The sequence below is a fragment of the Quercus suber genome, unplaced genomic scaffold, assembly GCF_002906115.3.
Source record: "Quercus suber isolate HL8 unplaced genomic scaffold, Cork oak 2.0 scaffold_77, whole genome shotgun sequence".
In the NCBI taxonomy this organism is placed as follows: Eukaryota; Viridiplantae; Streptophyta; class Magnoliopsida; order Fagales; family Fagaceae; genus Quercus; species Quercus suber.
In genome coordinates this window covers 109,370-132,582 of record NW_027069542.1, presented here as the reverse complement: position 1 = coordinate 132,582, position 23,213 = coordinate 109,370, and the positions used below count along the sequence as shown (strand labels likewise).

The following is a 23,213-nucleotide window of genomic DNA, read 5'->3' as shown; positions in this document are numbered from 1 at the left end:
AAAGTGTAGTTTATTTAAATGCCAGTAAAATTCTGATGAAAATGCTAGTTGCTGATGTTTAGGAATAAAGAAAAAGAAAATGGAATATGCTAGTTGTTGGAAACTAGCTTAAAAATATCAAACAACTGAATAAAAAATAGTTCTTTCTCTCTCCTCTCATCACTTTGTTTTAGTCTCTTTGCTTCTCTCTCAAAGAGTCAAATGTATCACATAACCCAAACAGAAAATACAAAACAAAATCCAGTCCTTACTATAACAACAAAGTTGAATCAGAACAACAAAATAAGAAGAAGAAGAAAAAAAATAAAAAGAGAGAGAGAGAGAGAGAGAGAGAGAGAGAGAGAGAGGCCAATCTAACTCAGTTTGGCAGTGGGGGAGGTAGACGAGATGGTGCTGCATGGTGACTTTGCCAGCTTTGTCCTTCTAGTGTGGAGGTCCTAGAGGAGAAGTGGTAGAAAAAAAAAATTCATATGGATGAAAAATAAAATAAAGAGAGGAATGGAAAGATAAAATAAAGAATAAGAAAATTAAAATTAAAAAATGCTACTATAATATTTTTACAATATTTTCATAATAAATCTTAAGTGGAAGGTTGTTATTGGCAATTATTGGCTAGTAAACAAATAATTTCAGTAACGAGTACAAATTAGAACCAACAAAAACTTATCACATAAGATTTATTGTGAAAGTGTTGTGAAAAATATTGTGAATGTGGTTTTTTTAATTAAAATTAGATGACCTATAATTCACTATATCGTTACCACAAGTGCTTCACAAATTTGTTAAAAAATATTATTAGTAAAAATTTAAAATTTTACTATTGGGAGATTTTAAAAATATGGTTATTGAGTATTTTAAAAAAAATAGCCATTAGAAGTAAATGATGGAAGATTGAAAAAGCAAACAAAGAGAGATTAAAAAAAGAATGAAGGAATTATATTATTATTAGTGCAAAGGAAAGTAAAGTAATAATGTCTAAGAAATAATATTATTATAATGAATGAAGAAATAATGTCTCAGGATCTATGCCAGACATATCTTCATGGGACCATGCAAACACTTCTTGACATTCTATTAGAAGTTCTTTTAAATCTTGCATTTCTAGTGGATTTAAAATGGAACCAATTTTAATTAAGAGTGGATTCTCACAATTTTCCTAATTTAGAGTTTCAAGCATTGGTTTCATAGGTTCAATTTTTCTTGTCAATTGTTTATTAATTTCATTTTCAAATTCATTGGAATCATTTAACTACAAAATTTAAATATTATAGGACACATCAAAATAAGCCAAATCAAAATTCATCTTATTAAAAATATTGAAAAGTACATTAGAACTTGCATTATAGGATATTTTTCCTATGACTTTAGAAAAACCAACCCAAGTCCAAAAGATAGAGTGCCCATAGTAGGTATGATGAATGTAGGTAGACCACTTGGCTCCTCACAAATGATGGTTGGCACGTTCCCCTCCATCTTAGGTGTCAAAAGTGTCGCCATTGCTTCAACATCCATGTAGTCCATCCAATCAACTTCCTCTTAAACCTCTTCAATCACCACCCTAGACTTTTCCTTGAAAGTGAGCTTCTCTTCAAAGAATATCTTCCAACCAGGGCACATCCTGCCCTTTTGTCCATCCAAGGTTCAGCAAAGTCAGAAAAGAGAAAATTTCCTTCTTCCCTCGCAAAGTTCCTATTGAGGGTATTATGGGTGCAAGTGCCCAAGACGAGCCTTTTCGGGTTTCCCCAAAAATCCGTGAGAAGTACACTTCGGCCTAAGTGAACCGGGCGAAGGATGTAAGTTGAGTCGTTACCTAAATTAGGTCAAGGAACTATATGCATAGCCCCCTTATTGTTCAAATTGTTGGACATCCTAGTCCAAATTGTTCTACATACAAATAAAATTATAATAAATTCTTAAAACAGAGAAAAAAGATCATAATTTTTTTGTACTTACTCGAATTATTGACTAGCATATTACATATTAGATAATGTATCATGTCCATCCATCTGTAAATAAGAGAGAATCTAATCCCAATTGAGCCAAATCCAAGAATTCAATTTGATTGGGGAAAAAAATCCTGTGTATTTTTCTCTATTCATCAATCACTCTAAATTTACGTCATGAAGATCCTGAAGAAGCTTGCTTGATGAAGAATGGTCTTCGCTGGTCTCATCCTTACTTTGGATAGAAAAAGAGGAATCAATCCATGGCCCATTCATTGACATGTCTCTCTGTGTTTGACTGTCATGCAAAAAAGTGGAGCTCATGTGTGTTTGGCTGTCATGTGAAAGCTTCTCAAAAGCTTTGAACCTTGGATCCAGGTTTGTTTCACTACGCTTTATTATTGGTGCTTGAACTGCACATTTTCCTTCAATCATACTTACTACAGAAGACATTGATGGTCTGAGAGTGGGAGAGGGGTTAGTGCATAAAAGAGCCAAGCTGAGCATCCTCATTGCCTCTTCAGGGGAGTAGCTTGAACCAAGCCTTGGATCCACAAGTTCGAGTAGGTTTCCTTGCTCTTGTAAGACATAGGCCTTCAATTGCATGTAAAAGAGCAAAGATAAACATTCATGATGTCATGCATACTTGCCAAGTTGGTAAGTAGGGAAGATGATGAGCATGAAAGTGTATTAATGTATATACAAAATAGAAAAGAATTTCTGCATCTTCCCAAATGAAGTAACCTTTTATTCACTTTAAAGAAAATATAACAGTAACAATTGTTAACAAAAAAGGATCCTCTAAGAATGGCTTAATATTTACCCAGTCCAGAAGATAAACAAACTCCTCCTTTGGCCTGTAATTGGTGTTGCTTTTCCCACTAACAATCTCCAAAGCTACTACTCCAAAGCTATAAACATCTGCTTTATCAGTCAAGTAACCCCTCATAGCATACTCAGGAGCCATATAACCTCTGAAGAAAAACAGATGGCACCAAGTGAGTATGTGTGCCAGCTAAGAGAGGCTTTCTAATATCCCATCACAAAAACATTTAAAACATTTTCTAAATATAAGTGAAAGGTTTTCTGCTTGCATATTAGACAGTATAAAAATGAAAGTACAATGTATTATATCACAACTCTCTCTGACCTTGCAAAGTTTGAGTTTTTGGGCATTTGGTAGGATTTTTTTAAACAAGAAATAATGGACAAAATTTCTCTTCAAATCAATTCGGAGAAATCTCTTTCAACTTGCAACATGGTTGTATATAATGACCATCTATGTGTATTAAATCACATGATTCACTAAATAATATAAACAATTCATGTGAATATTAAATAATTTATGCAATTAAAAGTACTCATGGATAGTTTTTCATGTTGCCACAAAGTGGGTTGGAGGAACTTTCCTCTAACCCAATTTGGAGGGACACTCTGCCCACAGAATTATTTGTATTGTTTGCACTGCCTATGTTAAAATTTATTATACCAGAAACCAATTGTATTTCAAGAAGCTAAATAAAGGTGGAGAGAGAGAGAACTCACATTGTTCCGGCTATTCGTGTACTAATATGTGTCTGCTCTCCTTCATCAAGCTTAGCTAAACCAAAGTCAGATATCTTGGCGTTTAGATCCTTATCAAGGAGCACATTTGTTGCCTTTATGTCTCTGTGAACAATTTTCAACCTTGATTCCTCATGAAGATAAGCTAACCCCCTGGCTATTCCCAAGCATATGTTCCTCCTCGTTGGCCAATCCAGATGTAGTTGGTGCTCCTCACGACCTAAAATTGGAAACCGAGGGAGAGAGTTTTCAACAATAAGTCTTACTCTTGATATATATAAAAAAGGTGGATGTTAGTGAAGGACTTACCAAAAAGTGCACGGGCAAGACTGTTGTTTTCCATGTATTCATATATTAGTAACAACTGGTTTCCTTCAATACAACATCCATAAAGCCTCACAAGATTTGGATGTTGCAATGCAGATATCATGCCTATCTCAGTAACAAATTCACGGTTCCCTTGCTTCGATTTGGAGGATAGCTGCTTAACAGCAATTAAAGCACCATCTGATAGTACACCCTGAGAACAAGAAAAGCAATTTCATATTCATATTTTTACTATCTTGCATTAGTACTCACACCAGTGACATGGCCAAAATGTTGCTAGTATTAACACTTGCCAATAATAAATATCAATAATCCATAATTACCTTGTAAACTGGGCCAAAGCCTCCTTCACCTATCTTATTTGCAAGGTCAAAGTTCCTAGTGGCAGCTTTAATATGTCTTAAAGTAAAATAACCTGTTTGTAAATCTAGACCACGTAATTCTGTAAGAAGATAAAAGAAGTTAGAAAATTTCTGAGAGAGAGAGAGAATAATAGAAAGTATAGATGATAAAAGGCAAACATATTGTTGTCATCACAAAAGTTTGCATGAAGTTTGTTTTTCGCCCATAAACTTTAATAAGTTATTTTTTTTGTCCCTAAACTATTGAAATGTTACACTTTCGACCTTAAATTTCAAGAAGATTTTTTTTTTTTTTTTTTTTGTCCCTTAACTACTGAATAAAATTACATTTTCCTCTTTAAAAATATTTTTCATACGATGCGTTTAACCAATAGTTACACACCACATGTTCACCTTGTGTTTGTGTCCTTTTCCTTCTTTTTTTTTGTTTAAATGTAATGGCCAAGGTCAAACATCTCAAATTCTCTAATGCTAAAAATAGTACCACCTAGTTAGACAAATATGATAAAAACAAGAGTGGATGGAAAGACATAATGTGTAAACTTTTCAATAGATTAGGGACCAAAAACAAACTTGAAGAAAACTTTTGAATGAAAACAATACTTTTGCTATGATAAAATGTATTTCTACAAGGTAAACAGTGTTAAGAACATAGAAAACACACATCCATAAAAAAGAAGGATCACTATCTCTTTCTATTGCACTGTTAAAGATCTCGATTAAACCAAAATACAGTTGATTATGAATCTTTGCCAAGTGTTGATTTTGCATCATCTTCTTGATGTATAATATCAAAAAATACTTGATAGTTGTGAATAGGCAATACCAAATATAAGTTGAAATGAGAATGAGGATCCCACGGTAAATTAATCATTGCACAGTACAATGCCTATGCCTAGTGTTGCCCTTCTGCATTGCTAAAAGAGCTGAACCTTCTATTAGCCAATAATACCTTTGAGAAGCAAAGTGTTCTTTGATTTTTTCCAATAATTGGATCCTCTGGAACCACAAGAATCCTTAGTTAAAATGGGATTCCAACTCAACACCATTTTTTGAGATTTTGAGAAGAGTCTCTTTGGAGAGCACAATATGATTAAAGTTGTAAGTTATGTTAGGGGCAGTTATTGTCTATCATTGGCCTCTATGGTAGAATTAGTCGGGGGCCTGAGTATTAGCAATTTACCATGTGGCGAATGTTATTGGTTCGAGTCTATTTATCCTCAACACATGAACTTAGCTGAAGCAAAGCTATATCATAGTACCAAATTTTTCCAATACAGTAGTTTGATATATGATTTATCATTCTTATATAGAAACAGTATTTTAGGGAGTCAAATCTGTTATGGCACTAGATCTAGTATTTTGGTGTGTGTGTGTGTGGGTGTGTTGGGGGGAAGAGAGAGAGAGAGAGAGAAGGTGGTGGATTGGCTTGAATGCCAAAGCTACAGAAAAAGATCCCCGGGCATTTATCTATGAGCGTATATGTGAGTGCATGACCATGAACTGCTAATGACAAAAAAAGAAAAAAAAGAAAAAGCATAGACACATCTTCTTATTATGTTTCCAACTTGCAATTTCTAACCATCAAAAAGTCCCTAGACGGTACTTTCTCCACATCTTTTTTTTAGTAAAAAAAAATATGATCGATCTCACCTTTATCTTCAAGGTCTTTCTTCCCTAGGTAACCCTTCATCCAAAGAAACACCAAAATCAATACAAGGATCACACATGATGCAAGTACAATGCCAACAATAGCTCCAACCGATAGGCCGCCGCCAACATCAAAGTCTATAAAAGGAGAGGAATTACGTACATGCAAGTTAATGACAAAAAAGGTAGAAATCCTAAATTGCAGGAAAAACTTACTTGGTGTCACTTCAATGGCAGATATAAGAGGTCCATAGACACCTTTGACAGGAATGGAAGTAGTTCCTTTCCCTGCCCAGTAAAAATGAATCTCCAGAGTGCTACCACTTACAAGAACATCATCAAATTCCTTAATGATGGGCATACCAACACCTCCAGCTTCCTCCACAATGTTGAAGTCCTTCAACTCCAACTTTCCCTGGAAAATATAAAAAAGGAAAAGGAAATGTCAAATTAAAACTTTGCAAGCTCCAGCGGGAAGATGAACATCCTTTCTCTTTTCAAACCAAGAAAATCTAGGAAGGCATCATATAACAAGCTATATTTTAATCATGAAAATCCTCCATCAACTCACTTGAATCGAGACATTAAATATGCGCCTCCCCAGGCTGCTAAATGTCTGGTCATTAGAAAACATTATTTCAGCAAAGTGGAGCTTTACTTTGTAACTTCCCTTTCGCAAGCAAAGGCCATAGTACCTTAGTGATAAAGGGGCAACTCGAGCTGTCTCATAGATACCAGTCACATTCAGAGAAAATGTATTCTGTGCACGGTATGGAGTATCGTCCTCGCCCATGAAGACCCCTGTGCTGCTATAACCCCATTCTTCAGAAATAGAACTAAATTGTGATCGCCCATCTGGAATTATGTCCTGTTCATATTCATTCCCCTCAAAGGTTTTTTTTTCTCCTCCACAATTAATAAACAAGGAATAATCTGCAGATATAAGAGTAAGTGTGTGATACAAAAGTTCCATCAGTGTCACGAGTAACTTGAATAGTAAACTACTAAAGTTCATAAAAGCACAATCTGATGTGTATCTTCACTTACGTTTTGGTTTTTTCGAACAGGGAAGGCCCTTCTTCAAGCACCAAGGAATTCTAGAATTTGAAAAGTTTAGGTCCAATCAAATAATTTTGTTTTTGATGCATTTTGAGCAGACAGAGTAAACGTGTCTTAGGAAGTTAAAAAACTTACGAGTTGCTCTCCACAGATGAATAACTAGAAACCAAATTCCTGTTTCATAATAAAGATACATTGTTGGCAATACAAGACAATGAATATGTCAGTCATTTTTACATTTTACTTAGCATTGATATAATAGGAATTAATAGTGATTTTTTTCCCATCCTTTTTAGGAAAAACTTTGACTACAAAAGTGATTAATACAAAAGAAACTTACACATGTGACCGTGTCCCACAATTAATCTGAGGTGACCCTGAAAAATTGTTGTAAGATATATCCCTGCAATACATTTCATCATGACATTATGAAAAAATTCTTAACTGGGAAAGAATGAGAATTCAAAGAGATCACAGTTCAAAGGCATGACTCACACAAGATCTCACAATTAAAAACAAGTGCATTGACAAATTTAGAGCCTAATGAAATAAAGATTCTGGACTTAAAATAGACCTACCAATTATTTTTTGTGTACTCCAATACCCATTTCGGCACTTCTCCACTTAATGAGTTGTTGGTTAAGTACCTACATCCATAAAATGTTTGTGTCATGTCTTTTCCTACCAAATGAGTAGTCACAGTGAAGGATCCAAACAGGGACAATTTGAGAAATAAATTAAACATAAAACATTGCGTAATTGAACTAATTTTTGCTCTGTGCCATACATGTCATTTAGCTCTTGATTCCAAAATGTGTCTGGAATTGGACCCCTCAAATTATTGAAGCTCAGGTCTCTACAAGAAAATAAAATTTTCATATTATCAAAAATATATAAATTACAAAAAATGGAATTCAATTCATTAAACAAGATTTATATTTTATTTTGTTGTACTATAATGTTCAGGCAAAATTTGATACTCCAAAATGCAGTTTCTTGCAGAAATAAAGCCATCAGCACAAAGTTTAGTAGTAAATATTACACTTTTTTCCCATTAAATGTTGAGAAAAATTACCATTCATTCAGTGACATATAGGCAATAGGCAGATTTCAAAATAAAATGCATAAACAGTAGAATTTATTGAATTGAAATGATTCAATTGCCACTGGATCGCCATAAGTCCGTCTAGTATCTTGAAGTCCTCAAAACAAAATATTCTATCCATGGATAACATAATGAGAAACAAGAAGCAAAAATATTGGAAAGAAAAGTTCAATGAGAGAGAGAGAGAGAGAGAGAATAAAGAATAAATAGATAAACTGTGGTAAAGTTAGCCTAGTTTTAAAAGAGAGAACAATTTCATTTTCAGCTACATGATTCCTTTTTATGTGAATGAGAAACTTTCTTGCTAAAAATAGCATACAAAATAATTGCAAATAAATCAAGCAACCCTTTTTCCTTTCTCTAAGAATAAAAGGACCAGGGGTGGGGGGTTGTGAAGAAGAAGAAAGAGTAATCTTAACATGCTTAACTCCTCATATTACATCAACAAGAAGTTAATCCTAAGCCAACCTCTATCATGGAAAGAGGATAAATATCACTAAGTTTGGCCGATTAATTAGTAGGCAAATATTAGAAATAATGTGATGCTTTATTCCTTTATGTGTTTGGCTTCCCTATAAGTACAGAAAAAGTGTTCAATTCCCTATTGAGAGAATTGAACCTATATCAGATATCCAAATGCCATCTGACCTCTCTTTCATTGAATAAAAATCTCGAAGTTTATACGTTGGTAGCAGTCAATCATCTCAAAATAATGAACAATAGTGTTGACAATCAATAACAACTTGAAAAACAAATTGAAACTCCATTTTGCTCATCTCAAGTCACTTCATAACACTTGTCAGAATAAACCATATAAGATGTCTCATAATGACAGAAGCCAGAACATAAAAAAGTAATCAAACTAGATATAGAAAAAGAAATTCCATAGTAAAAAGTCTCTATGTGTATACCCATTTTAAGAAACTTACAATCGCTTCAAAGATTCTAACTCTCCGATGTAGTCTGGGAGTAAACCAGTGATTAAGCAATTTCTTAGAACCCTGTGGCACAGGAATAAGAAAAAAATCAGAAAGTTAACAAAACTGAAAAGTTAATTACCTAGGATTATTTGTTGCAAGAAAACAAGTAAGAAATATAACTTACAAATATTTTAACTTTTTCAAATCCTTCAAATTAGGAAATCCAATACTCAATCCTTTCAAATCAGATATCCTCCTGACAAACATGAAAGATTAGAAAAATCATTTGAACCATCTTCGTACATTTCACATTTTGTACCAATGTATAAGACCGCCTAAGGAGCATGCACTCACAGCTCAGCTAAATTTGACAACATGGATATGGTGACAGGGATGGGGCCCTCCATGAACGTGCCTTGCATATCACTGCAAGTGATTAATATTTCCTTAGATAACCAAAAAAAAAAAAAAAGTTTTGAAGTCAAAACTCCAAGAGGAAAAAAATGGCAGATAAAATAAATTAAGTACAATACTTACAGTCTATCAAGTTTGCTCCAGTTCCCAATAAAACCAGGTATCTTCCCTGATATTGCAGTCCCATCTATCCTACTGCAGGCAGTATCTCAAGTTTAGGAATCTTGGTATTCTAAAAGCTATATGTCCAACTAATCATGCCAAATTGAATTACTTACAAATCAGTTAAGTTCGTTAATTTTCCAAATGTTTCTGGTATTGTGCCCGTAAAATTGTTTGCATTAAGAACACTGCAAGATAAAGAAATATTTGGTCATGCATTTCCACAAGGCAAGGCAGCAAAATATTGTGGAAGCCTATAAAACAAGGTGCTGATGTTTAACATAGATACTATGTGTAAGGCATAGTCACAAATGACATCAAAAGCAAGTTAGCCATCCATATAGATATGAGTTCAAACTTGAAATATCCAAAATGAATGACAAATACAATCTTCCGTTTTATTGAACTCAGAGAAGACACAAAAACATACTAGTATCTAAATGAGATATACTTTTGCATGAACATGAATAACAGCTCGTTTGAGGAATTTATCTTGAAAAAATGCATTTGCATCCTAAAAATCTTACAACCGTATCAAACTGAAAAAAAAAAGTTAAAAACTGGTAGATTTAATAGAAATGTAAGGAAAGATTACAGACCCCTGAAAATTGTTAAAATCAATGAATTAGCTCATCATATTTAGCAATTATCTTCTATGGTTTTACTTAGTGTGTTTTCATTGCCCATTATGAATTACAAAACACTTTTTTTGCAGAAAAGATACTGCAACTTATTAAACCAGAATGCATTATTAGTGAAATATTATTTCCTAGGGAGAGGGAAAAAAAAAAAAAAGAAAACAGAAAAAATAAATACAAAGAGGAAATTAAAATGGAAAATAAAGGCAAAAGTCTTACAGTCTCTTCAAGTTGCTCAAATTTCCTAAGTTTTCAGGAAGATGTCCATCAAGCTGATTAGCTTCCAAAACCCTATAAAATGAAACTTAAACTGTAACCAAGTTGTACACCATTCTTCTTTTAATTAAGCAAAAAAATCTACGTCAAGACTTACAGCTCCTCAAGTGAACCAATCTCACCAATTCCCTTGGGAATTTCACCACTTAACCGGTTTCCTGAAAGGGACCTGCAGAATACCAACTGTTAGGAAATGACCAACCTGTTGACCCCTTTGGTCAACACCTATATGGAAAATAATAAAGGCTTTCATAGATACAAATGCAAAAAATAACTTACAGAATGACAAGAGGGAGCTGAGAGAAACTAGAAGGAATTGATCCACTGATGTAGTTGAAACTGAGATCACTGTTAAATGAAAGAAAATTCATTTGGTCTTTCTCAATTTTGAGGTCATAAGACAAAAAGGCCAATCTTTGATGAAGTCAAAATTTATATAAAATGGACTACATATTGTTTGGAAAAGGCTTACCAAGTTCCTTAATGATTGTATTAATGTGAATATCTTCTCAGAAAACATAGAAGTATTTTTCATGGTTAATACAATATGGTTGGCATGGTGCATCAGTGTGTGCTTGGACTTGGCAACTAAATCTAGAAGATATATATGAACCTCTCTGGTAGAATAATATACGCTTAGCTAGTTTTTGAGTATTCAATAGAAATTAAATGTTTCTGTTGTTTTAATGGTAGTTAGCCATATCATCATCAATTTAATAACAAGTAATGCTCTTAATTTTTACAAGTTCTAAGAAAGCCAATTGAAATCCTATGAGAAATATGGTAGAGTACATAATAAATGAAGAATGTGCAGACACCTCAATAACTGCTCTTCATAATTAAAAAAATCTCTATGGAAAATTCAGCAAAAATGATAATATGATGATGTTAATTAACTTCTTAAATGCAGAAAAAACACGAATGTTTCTCTTACAGTTCTTGCAGATTAATAAGATTTCCAAAATCAGCTGGTAGAACTCCGCTTAGATTAAGACGCTTTAGCTGACTGTCATAGCAAATAAAGAAAAAAGCAGAAAAAAAAAATTGAGACAAAGAGAATAAGAAACTTAATGCAATAAGAATCAGCATATACAGAGACTACCAGTTTAATTAACTTTTCAAATTTGATTTAAGTCTATTGAAGCTTTATGATGGTGGGTGAGATTAGGAACTTCGTTGGAGGGACAAAGGAAAGATTAAGTTGCTTAAAGTAGGCTAGGGGTGTTTCAACTCTTCAATAGACACTCTTGGAAAATAGCTCTCGGTTTACACTTATATTGGATTATCTAAACCAAGTACAGATTACACTTGCTTGCCTACTTATAGTTAGATAAGGATGCATGCTATTAGCTAGTTTAATGCCATAGGCTCCTGGCCCATGTGCAACTAACTAGGCTCCTAGCTTATCCTAAATAACCTTTGTTACAACTACTACAAGCTTGTTAATTGTTACTAAAGCTCAAGTACTAGAATAAACAAGTCAGGTAGCTAGGATGCACTGCATCAGTTCAGTCCAGAAATTTCCCATCAAAATAAGTTTTTGGCATCCAGTTGCGCGATGGTGTATTTTATGTGCAGCAAGTATATATATATATATATATAGGCTCAAGCACTAGGTAACCCAATTTTTCTCCATCACTTAATACATAAGCTCCATTTTATAATATATATATATATATATATATTTTGCTAAGTAATAAACTTCATTGAAAAAAGTATAAAGAAAAAAAAAAGACAAAACAAGGCACACAGGCAGTGTGCTACGAGGCAACAAAGAAAAAAAAAAAAACACTAAACAAAAATGAAAGTACAATTATCAAGCAAATCAGGAAGAGAAACGAAAGTAACAACACCCAAAGCATTTGCCCATTCAAACAAAGTCTGAAAGAAAAAGAGCTTCAACTCATGAATCGATCTTCATCCCCTTCAAAAGTACGTTTATTCCTTTCCCTCTATATGACCTACATAAGACAATGAGGGATCAAGCTCCAAAGCACCTCTGTTATGAGTCTATTAAATTTGCATGACCAACTTGCTATAAGTTCCACAACACTATGCAGCATGACCCAATGAACCCCAAAAAGGGATCACACCATTTTCCATGACTCTTGAGCTACTGGTAATGAAGAAGGAAGTGATCACTAGTTCACCTATTCCTCTTACATATGCAATATCAATCCATCACCACCAGTTTTCGCCTCCTTAAATTATCAACAGTTAAAATTTTCCCTAACGCTGCTGTCCAAATAAAGAAACTGACCTTTGTAGTCACCTTTGGTTTTCGCAAAAAGTTTCAAAAGAATAGGTGATTAGAGAACGTAAAAAACACCTCGAGAAGAAAATTTCTAGCACATTTTATTCACCCCATTCCTTCTCAAAGAACTTGCATATATAAGGTCCACAAAAGAGGCAACTGATTCTAACTCCCAATCTTGAACCGGCTGAATAAAACTAATATTCCAATGGAAAGTGCCCCGAAAGATAACAGCAACTCAGCCATTGAAGCTTCCTTGTTACTAGCACTATTGAAAAGCTCTGAGAAAATTCTCCAAAGGAAGTCCCTCACACCAAAGGTCATGCCAAAATCTAATAGAAGAACCATCCCCCATCTTAAAGATGATACAAGGATAAAAATCATCCCACCCCTTCTTTATATAATTTCACAAACCAACCCTATAGGGCCCTACACCCCATGAGAACGCCAACCCAACATGCTACCATATTTAGTATCAATTACCCTTCTCCACAAGTCATTCCTTTTCATAGCCATCTCCACAATCATTTCCCCAACAAAGACTTGTTAAATAAAACCAAATCCTGAACACCCAATCCCCCATTTTGAACTGGTACAAAAATAGTCTTTGACTTTACCAAGTGATATTTAAACTCATCTCCTAATCCTATCCACACAAAATTCCTTTGTAATTTTTCAATACGTCTAGCAATATTCACCGGGATAGGAAACAGAGATAAGTAGAAGGTAGGCAGGTTGGAAAAGGTGCTCTTTATTAAAGTCATACAACCCCCCTAAGAAAGATATAATCGTTTCCACCCAACCAATCGCAGCTCCATTTTCTCCAACACTCCAATCCAAAGTTCTTTTACCATAAAGTAGCGCCTAAGGAAAGACCCAAATAGGTCCTAGGTAACTTAGCTACTTTGCATCTAAAAATACTAGCCCATGCTTCTACATTGAGAGCATCACCAACTAGAACCAATTTAGATTTCCCAAAATTTATCTTCAAACCTAAAATAATCTAAAAGTAACAAAAACTGGTTTCAAATGCCAAATTTGCTCTGGATCTGCTCCACAAAAAATCAAAGTACTCTCTACAAAGAGGAGATGAGAAATCTCTAAACATTTCCAGGCACTTTCGCCCACCAAGAAACTTGAAATAAAGTTGCCAATCCTAGCCCTCTCAAACATCTGGCTAAGGGCATAACAATAACAACAAGTGAGGGGATAAAGGGTCTCCTTGTCTCAATCCCCATGAACTGTCGAAGAATCCACCCTAACTACCATTCACAAGCACCAAAAATGGAACCGTGGAAATACACGAGAATATCCACTACCTTCATTATGCACCAAACCCACACCGTCTAAGCATATACGACAAGAAATTCCAATGCACATGATCATACACTTTCTCCAAGTCTACTGCACAATACTCCTAGTAATCCTGATTTAAGGTGGCTATCTAAGCATTTATTGGCAATCAACAGTGAGTTCAAAATCTGTCGCTTTTTGACAAAAGCATTTTGAGGCTCGGGCACCACTTTATCAAGCCTAATGGCCAAAACCTTTGTCAGGATCTTGTAGACCCAATAATCAGACAAATCGGCCAGAAATCCTTAGTCTCCACTACCCCAGGTTTTTTTGGGATGAGAGTGATGAAGGTAACATTGAGACATTTTTCAAAATTACCATGAGCATGGAGATAATGAAATACCTTCATAATATCCCCCTTCAGAATACCCCTACAGGATTGGAAAAAAGCCATCGTGAACCTGGCAGGACTGGAGCTTTATCTCCATTCATATTGGATACTACCTCAAACGCCTCATCCTCTGTAAAACCTCTTTCCAACTAGCTACACATGTCGAAAAAAAAAAAATCATCCCATCCAACAAAGGCCTACGAACTCTAGACTCTGAATAAATAGTCTTATAAAAATCCACTATCTTCTCTTTGATATATTCTGATTAGTGATCTCCCCCTATCCACCACTAATCGCCCTATGATGTTGTTGTGGCGATGAGAGTTTGCAAGCCTATTAAAGAACTTTGAATTTTTACCCCTTTCCTTCAAACATAGTAGTTGAGATTTTTGTCTCCAACTAATTTCCTCGATCAACATAATTCTCTCAATATCCGCTTTGGCCTGATCACATTAGCATTGTTCCCCCTCTGGCAAACAGCAGTTTGTTCTCTAATATTTGGGAGATGGTATAGAGGTTTGTGGTGGTGGTGGTGGTGGTGGAGGGTGAGAAGTAGGTGAGGGGGAGAGAAGACCTCATGATCTCATTCCAAATGCAATATTATTGATAATTAAAGGTCAAGTTGCGTGTAACCTACCATTTTTTGTCAGAAACTGCTATTATTGTATCAATAGTAAAGCATCAAGCTAAAATATTTGCAAACTATTTTCTAGAATCTAGCTATAAATGAACTGCATAAATAAATATTTGTAATCAGTTTATGTGCATTATTATCAAGAAAAATATGGAGAATGTGAAAGAAAAACAAAGCTCATACATGTGTGTGATGCTGCAAACAGACTGAACAGTGCCTCTGCTGAGAGAACAGTTGCATGTGACATTGCTTAGCGTGTCTTCTGAAATGAATCTTTCGACACTTTCCTTAGTACTGCAGAAATTTTCATTGATCTTCCAATTTAGGTTTTTTAATTTTGAGTTTATTGCTTCAAGAGCTTTCACTGTTAGATACAAAGTCAATTAGTAATATGCATTTATATACATATTAAGGAAGTTATAGAAAAAAATAATTAAAAAACAAGTTAGAGAACATCCAAGTGAAAAAGGAAACAAAAGGCCAAAAAAGTTGTTATAATCATCTTATTGAAAAAAAAAAAAAAAACATATATATATATATATGTATATTATGTAGCACAGTTTTTTAAGAAGCAATATGACATGCGAGTGATTAGATAACTAACGTCTGTGCATATACTTCAATAATCACATCCGTCTTTGTGAATGCATGCATATCACTGGGTCCCAAAAGAAAGTAACCACTGGGTCCCAAAGTAAAGAAAGAATCCAAGTATGATCCTCTTTTTTATGTAACTCTTGTAAAAGTTAAAACACCATATTTTTGTTTGAGTAAATTTCAATTCATAATTTATAGTTTGACCCTATGACAATTTAATTTATATAGTGAATTGCTACATTTTGATTTGGATTATGTCCAAATTTACAATTTCTAAAAGGAGAAAGTTTGTGTAATAATTAAAAGTTTGTATGCTAAATTGTAATAGAATCAAACAAGAGTGGGTATATTGTAATTATTTCTTTTTATTTAATAAACCCACACGAAATGAACATAGTAACACCCTTTCTTACCTCCTTTCTCACAACTATCTTGCGTGGTCAATTGTGAATGTCTAGTCTATGTAAAAGTGAAGCAGTCTATCATTATCTGCTGTATAAATTGGAAGTGGAAAAAATTGTGGTCCTAGAACTTCTCTATAGACTAAGTTAATAATTAGGGTCATTTCAGATTTCAATTCCAACATGCTTAATAATCAAATGAATCTTTGACATATTAGTATATCACGTTGTCAAAAGCTAAATTGAATAACATTTTTTTTAATTCCTGGTCTGACCAAAAGATATACGTGTTGGGCATGATAGTAAAAATAGTGGTTGGAACATCAAGCTATAATGTCAAGCAGACTCTTATTGCAAGAAAATTAATAACAGTTGACATTTATTAAAAAATATAAATGAGAAAACAAGGTATTAATACCCGTCAAACAAAATCTAGTCAAGTCAACAAAAATCAAATTAATTGATGCCAAGTTCAAGTTATCTAAAGTGATCCAAGCCAAAAATAAATAAATAAATTCATTTAATATCACCAACCAACCAAATTATTTCCTACAAGATTACGTACCGACATAACATAACCATTCCCAAATTCAATTTCACAACTTACTAATTTGTGTGATTGTAAGTGGCTGATGAAAAGTAGTAAGTCTATAATGCAAAAAAGTCCAACCTTCACACAAGTTAACAAGTTATGAAATTATTGAAAAAAAAAAAAGTGTGCATCTGTAGAAGTATTATATTTCCTACTTCTATTAATTATATTGAATATTCCTCCAACCAACTTGCATAAATAGATTGAATTTTCCTAATAAATCAATGTGTACATTAAATGAAATAATTTATTTAATGATAATATTTCTTAGTTAAATAAATTAAAAATAATACTACAAACACAAACTATTTTTAATATTTTACATTATTTTTACAATAAAAGCAGGGAAAATGTTAAAGTTACAAACTCTTTTACAACATTTTTTTTTAAATTATTAATGTGGGTGAATGGTTATTAGTAGGTAAAAAAAAAAATTATAATAGTAGGACTAGATGAAAACAAATAAAAATTAGTTACAATAATAGTTTGTAAAAATTTGTAAAATCGTTTGTGTTAGTAGAATTACTCAAAAAGTAGATGTGAATGGTTATATTGACGGTTACATAATTACTTAAAACAATTTATTAAAAAAAAAAGTCGCAGCAGTAATAGGGACCAGGATCATATCTCATTCAATAGACATATTGCTGACAATTAACATTTTTTGGTTCTCACTTCTCAGGGCATAAAATTTTTGAAAGAGATGAGCCCGTCCATTGAAAGTGAAGAAGAATTTAATCGATTTGGATTTTAAATTTCTAGTGACCCAAGAATTCTATAGAAGGAAACTATTACGAAACTTTGGAGGAAAACATTTACGAAAGGAGATTCTTCCATCGTGATTTGGAGGAAAACATTTCCATAATAACCCAACGGTTGATTGCATAGACAAAACATAAATTCAAGAAAAGAACAGAAACATTTATGCCAAAATTTCGTAATAGTTTCCTTCTAAGGAATTCTTGAGTCACTAGAAATTCAAAATCCAAACCGATTAAATTCGAGGAGCAATTCACTCGATTAATTTGTTTTACCAGTAGAAAACACAAAAAAGTCTTGCAAGTGGCATAAGAAGAAGAGTCGAAAATCAAACACAATTCCCAAGAAATTGTATTCACGGAAAAGAAAACAGAAAAACAGAAAAGATTAAGCAGAGGAGAACAAATTGTTCAGTTAGAGACTAATAGTGTTATATGGGAAAGTACACGTACCTTCATTTTGTGGCAAAATTTGAGCGTCCGTTCCAAACTGGGTGAAGCAATTCAAAACGAAAATGACAAGAACAACAACATAGACAACCTTGGATTCTGAAATCCCAAGTCCCATCGTTTTCCTCATATAAAAATACTACTTTAACTGCCCCAGTACACCTATAAATACATTGAAGAGAGAGAGAGAGGCTGGAGGGAAGGAGTAACAGAAAAAGGCACCGCCTGGGTTTAAAAAGATTAGCTAAAATAAACTTTTTCGTCCCCTGCAGGTTGGGCTGATTTTCATTTTGGTGTTAATTTTGATTTTGCTACTATTTTGGTCCTTAAAAACAGAAAATTAATTCTATCCTAGCCTCTATAATTAGTCCACTTACGAAAAATTCTTACCCGACAAACAAAGTGTCCAATTGACATATTAAATGATTGACATATTAAATGTTGATGTGATTATTAAAATAATAATAATAATAATTTATTTGGCATTTAAAAATATCACATTAGCATATAAATTATTAATAAATTTAATTTTTTTAATTATAATTTAAATTGAAAATAAAATTTTGATTTGAATTAAAATTTTAATTTCTCAATTAATACGGCGGGTTTTGACTGATAAGAGTATGTTAGTGGACCATGTAAGGACACACTTACCAATTACAACTCGTTACGCTGTGAGTTGTGGCACAAAATTGTGTCAATGACATAATTCAAATACTAAATCGGCAATTGTATATACTTTGCAAATCGGCAATTGTATCTACTTGTTTATATTATAAATTGAGAGATTAAATATTCATAATATTTTTATAATATTTTTATAATAAATTATAAATAATTAATTATTATTAATTTAAATTTAAACTTAACATTAAAATTACTTTTTTACTCTAATAATAACATCTAGTAATAACATATCATTTAAAATTTATTATAAAAATATTAAGCTGTATTATTTCTCTTATAAATTAATTTGTAAACTTCAAAAGTTGATTACGTGTTTGACTGTGCTGGTGGTATGGATTTTTCAAGGCTGTCCATCTTCTTTTAATATTATAAAATTAATGTGATCTTCACTTTTTGATGAAGTTGATTTGTGTATGACAGTTGGTGGTTTTGATCCTTCAATGCGTGGGTTTGGATACCACGTCTTCTAAACCCACGTCTGCATTTCGTCTACCATCTTCTAGCCTTTGACGGGCATCTACAATCTCTTATCTCTTTTTTCGTGTTAGCATCGTTTCATGCAATTTCCTATGTATACTATAAAAGCAGTTGGCAGACTTTAGCTTGGTTATTGTACTTGATGTTGACTATTGATTATGGTTTGTTGTTTCTGCGTGGTAATATATTATATATTATCAATTCCGTGTCTTCTGAAGTTTACACATACATGTTTAAAAGTTATGTTTAGTAGGCTTCTTATATAATATATGTTTTTTGCCTTAAAGTTGTACTTGAATTGCAGTGCCGTGTTAATTTTTTCTAGATCGTTGTGTAATATAAAAAATACTTCGGTTGAATTTTGAGAATTCAATTTGATTGAGTTTTGTTTTGGCAGAAATGTCAAATGAAACTGTGTCGGCTGCTGCCCCTATCACTGTTACTGTTAATCATGGAGAAAAGTCAGAAAAATTTAATGGTACTGAGTTTAAGAGATGGCAAAAAAAAAATGTTGTTCTATCCCACAGCACTGAATTTGGCAAAATTCTTGTATAAGAATGCTTCAAATCTCAAGGAAAATGAGAAGGATAGGCAAGTGGTTGCTGCTGTGAGCTGTTACGAACCTAGAGGTTTCTAATGGGAATAGATAGGAATTGTGTAAAGATTAATAGAAATTGTAGAGAAATTGACTTAATTCAAGATAGTCATCCTTCATAGAGAAAGAAAAAAATTAAGAGAGAAAGATACACTAAGCAATGATTTATTCTTCAATTTATATCTAATGTTGAATTACAATTATGTATTTATGGAATGTTAGCTCTAATCTCATTGGCTCACACGGCTTAAGATAATTGGTTAGTTAATTCAACATGTGCTTTATGAATTAAATCATAAATAAAATGAGCTACATGTGCTTAAATCTTAATTAACTCATCCTAATCTCAACTAACTAATTAACTAAAATAATTGTAACAATTATTACAACAATTATTTCATATTCCTAACATTTTTCTCTCCTTGAAAACACCTTGCCCACAAGATGTTGTTATTGAGTGACACCTTCATGAGGGAGACCTGACCACTAATCCAATATGCCAAAGCATCTTGGCCATCAAACTCATTAAATATTTCCAAGCATTTAACCACAGCCCAAAATAGAGTAGCATAATCTAAAAAGCTAGTAGTCTTAATACCAGCACTCATTGAAAATCTACATCATGTTTCAGTGTTGTCCTCCGCATTAAATAATGAGTTATAGCAACAACCAATGTTGAACAGTAGTGCTAATTGCACATGTAGATTCACAGTAATAATATTGCCGCGTTGACTCTGTAAATTTTCATTGCATTGCCACTTTTGCTTTCCTTGTGATGATAATGTTGTGAATAACCAGGGGCGTAGCCAGGAATAAATACATGGGGGGCCGGGTTGTAACATAAATGTACTAAATATAATTCTTAAGTCTATTGGATACAAAATTATCAACTTTCATATATCATCATATACTTGAACATGTTAGGAATTCAACTGAAATTCCAAACCTGTGAGAAACAAAAAAATAGAGAAAACAAAATGTCAAAAGAAAAACAATCACACGCACAAGACAGTATTTACGTGGTTCGGCAATTTGCCTACGTCCACGGTGTTGCAGAGATTTTACTATTATAAAAAAAAAATTACAATGTGCGGCTACAGTGTTTTTCTTTCTCAAAAACAACAAGACAAAACCATGATCACCAAAAAAAAGGCTTTTATATCATGCGCACAGAATTCACAATGGGCTACAAAACGGGCCAAAAAAATTTTGTCTGCCCAAGCCTCCGCTCCATGGACTAAGCCTCAGTAAATCTCCCATTAAAAAGCACGCAACATTATTCAAGTCAGGTTGGATCAAATCATGCCTGACGACGATTTTTCATGGAATAAAATTCTTCCATTATCATCTCCATAGTGAAATTCCCTGCAATTTCCTTCTCTATATAAACTATCATATTATCTGCCAAAAACTCATCCTCCATTCTATTGCGAAGTCTTGTTTTTAACAACTTCACAGCTGAGAAAGCTCGTTCTGTAGTTGCTGTAGAAACTGGAAGGGTCAACACAAGACGAATAAGTCTATCAATTAAAAAATAGACATTAGACTTTCCTGAAATTTTTAATCCCCTACATAGCTCGGAAATTGTACTCATATTCTGAAAATCTGGATGTTTTATCACATCAAACTCATAATGTTGCAATTGAGACTCCAAAAGTTCTTGTTCATGTTCAGTAAAATCTTGAGGATAATATTTCTTAACTAAATTGCATATGTGAACAATTTTGAATAATCTAAAAGCATCCTTGGGATTTAAAGTTGAACTGAGAATGACAAGTTCTGTTGTTAGCTCACAAAATCTACTTTTCAATTCTTGCAATTGAAAGTCTATTGCAACGGTAAATATGCAAATTTTAAAATGATGTTCCATTGTTACATCTTCATCTTGACGACGATATCTACCTCGACCTTTAGTGTAACGAGCATTCATATCAGGAATATCAATTTCATGTTGCTCACAAAATGCTATAACACTAGCAAGTAAAGGCTCCCATCCATCATCTCTCAACTTTTGAATAAGTGATTTTGTAGTTGAAACTAAATGCATGGCATTTAAAAGGTCTTGAGAACGTTGTTGCAAAGCTTGACAAAGAACATCAGTAATTCCCATTATCTCTTTCATCAAATGCAAGATTAAAATAAATTCAAATGATGTTAATACCTGATAAGCTCCCTGGCATCACCACGTTGTTTATAGTTAGCCCTTCCTCAGAGATAGTGTTGATAACTTTGCAAGTAGCATCAAACATGTTAATCAAACTACAAATAGATTGAAAATGAGATCCCCACCTAGTATCTCCAGCTCGTTGCAAAGTACCAATCTGGTTTGCACCTCTTCCAGTCTCAATTTCATTAGAAGCAATCATATTTTCAACTTGTTCTGCTTGAGCATGTTGCAATTCATCATTACGCTTACTAGAACCAACAACAATATTGATAATATTCACCAAATGATCAAAGAACTGATGAACATCTTTTACTTCTTTAGATGCTGTAACTAAATCTAATTGCAACCTATGAGCCATATAGTGTACATAATAAGCATATGGGCACTCTTTAAGAAAAAGAGCTTGTAATCCATTCCATTCACCACGCATGTTACTAGCCCAATCATATCCTTGACCTCGAATATTTTCAATGTGGAGGTTGTAATGAGAAAGGACAGCACATATCTCATTTTTTAAAGTCAATGCAGTAGTATCTCTAACATGCACAACATGAAAGAAACGCTCTTTAATGAAACCTTCTTTATCAACAAACCTCAAAATGATGGCCATTTGCTCTCTCTTCGACTCATCCCGAGCTTCATCAACAAGAATGCAAAATTTTGCATTTCCAATTTCTTCACGAATAGCATTTCGCACATTACTAGCAAGAATATGCAAAATCTCCTTTTGAATTGTGGGTGATGTATATTTGGCATTTCCTGGTGCATTTTCTAAGACAACACTAGCTACTTTGTCATTGAAAGTTGATGTGAATTTTATCAATTCAATAAAATTACCTCTATTTTTTGAATCAAGGCTTTCATCATGACCTCTAAAAGCACAAGCTTGGAATGCTAGCCATCGAGCACACTCTACTGAGGTTTTGAGCCGCAACCGATTATTCTCTAATTCTTTTGACGTTTGTTTCTGAATCAGCTTGTCAATATGTCGTGAATGATTCTTTAAATCCTCGCAACATTTCATAGCAATTTTATGTGGGGAGTTTGGTTCTTTCCCTTCATGACGAATTAAAGGACAATTCATTCCATCTTTCACCTTTTTCCAATTATTAAAACCTCGTGAAATGAATACATCTGATCCAGGACGACCTATTGGTTTCTTACTAAAAAGGTAGCAAGGTAGACAATATATCGCATCCATTGAAGGTGAGTATTCCAACCAATCCTATGTGAATCAAACCATAAAGGTTGAAATCGACGATGATGAGTATCATCATTGTATGGATAGTCTATATTTTCAGGTTGATATGGACCTTCTTTGAGATAAGCTCGTCGGATTTCATCTTGTTGGTTGATAGGAAATTCACATATTTGTTTACGTGATCCTGGATCACGATCTATCTCTTCAAATTGAAGTTTTGGACATTTGGAGGGGTGTTCATCAGATATGAAGTATTAAGATTTGTTCTACAGCCACATGTCCTAATTTCTGAACTCA

General features: G+C 33.5%; 3 protein-coding genes across 6 annotated transcripts; all 3 read right to left on the bottom strand.

Annotated features, from left to right (window-relative positions):
- Positions 1–1,283: 1,283 nt before the first annotated feature.
- LOC112038564 (probable LRR receptor-like serine/threonine-protein kinase At1g53430) lies at positions 1,284–18,061 on the bottom strand. Of its 4 annotated transcripts, XM_024071384.2 has the most exons (24): positions 17,793–18,058; positions 15,175–15,355; positions 11,354–11,425; positions 10,699–10,767; positions 10,517–10,588; positions 10,363–10,434; positions 9,622–9,693; positions 9,467–9,538; positions 9,284–9,355; positions 9,114–9,185; positions 8,939–9,010; positions 7,692–7,760; positions 7,483–7,551; positions 7,245–7,307; positions 7,040–7,078; positions 6,893–6,942; positions 6,417–6,778; positions 6,062–6,260; positions 5,849–5,983; positions 4,157–4,275; positions 3,816–4,026; positions 3,489–3,726; positions 2,767–2,917; positions 1,284–2,537 (listed from the first exon to the last, which is right to left on the bottom strand). In XM_024071384.2, the coding sequence occupies exons 1-24, from the start codon at positions 17,917–17,919 to the stop codon at positions 2,103–2,105; spliced, it is 3,093 nt and encodes a 1,030-aa protein (XP_023927152.1). In that variant the 5' UTR covers positions 17,920–18,058; the 3' UTR covers positions 1,284–2,102. The 4 variants fall into 4 exon arrangements, with proteins under 4 accessions (XP_023927152.1, XP_023927151.1, XP_065629647.1 ...); XM_024071383.2 differs by having other exon boundaries at positions 5,849–6,260; positions 17,793–18,061; XM_065773575.1 differs by lacking the exon at positions 7,692–7,760 and having other exon boundaries at positions 5,849–6,260; positions 17,793–18,061.
- A 2,787-nt stretch (positions 18,062–20,848) lies between these two features.
- LOC136067554 (uncharacterized) lies at positions 20,849–21,658 on the bottom strand. Its single transcript, XM_065773609.1, has one exon. The coding sequence runs from the start codon at positions 21,656–21,658 to the stop codon at positions 20,849–20,851; it is 810 nt and encodes a 269-aa protein (XP_065629681.1).
- Positions 21,659–21,692: 34 nt separating this feature from the next.
- On the bottom strand, positions 21,693–22,916 carry LOC136067553 (uncharacterized). The gene has a single exon (XM_065773608.1). It carries the CDS (start codon positions 22,914–22,916, stop codon positions 21,693–21,695), a length of 1,224 nt encoding a protein of 407 aa, XP_065629680.1.
- Positions 22,917–23,213: the final 297 nt, after the last annotated feature.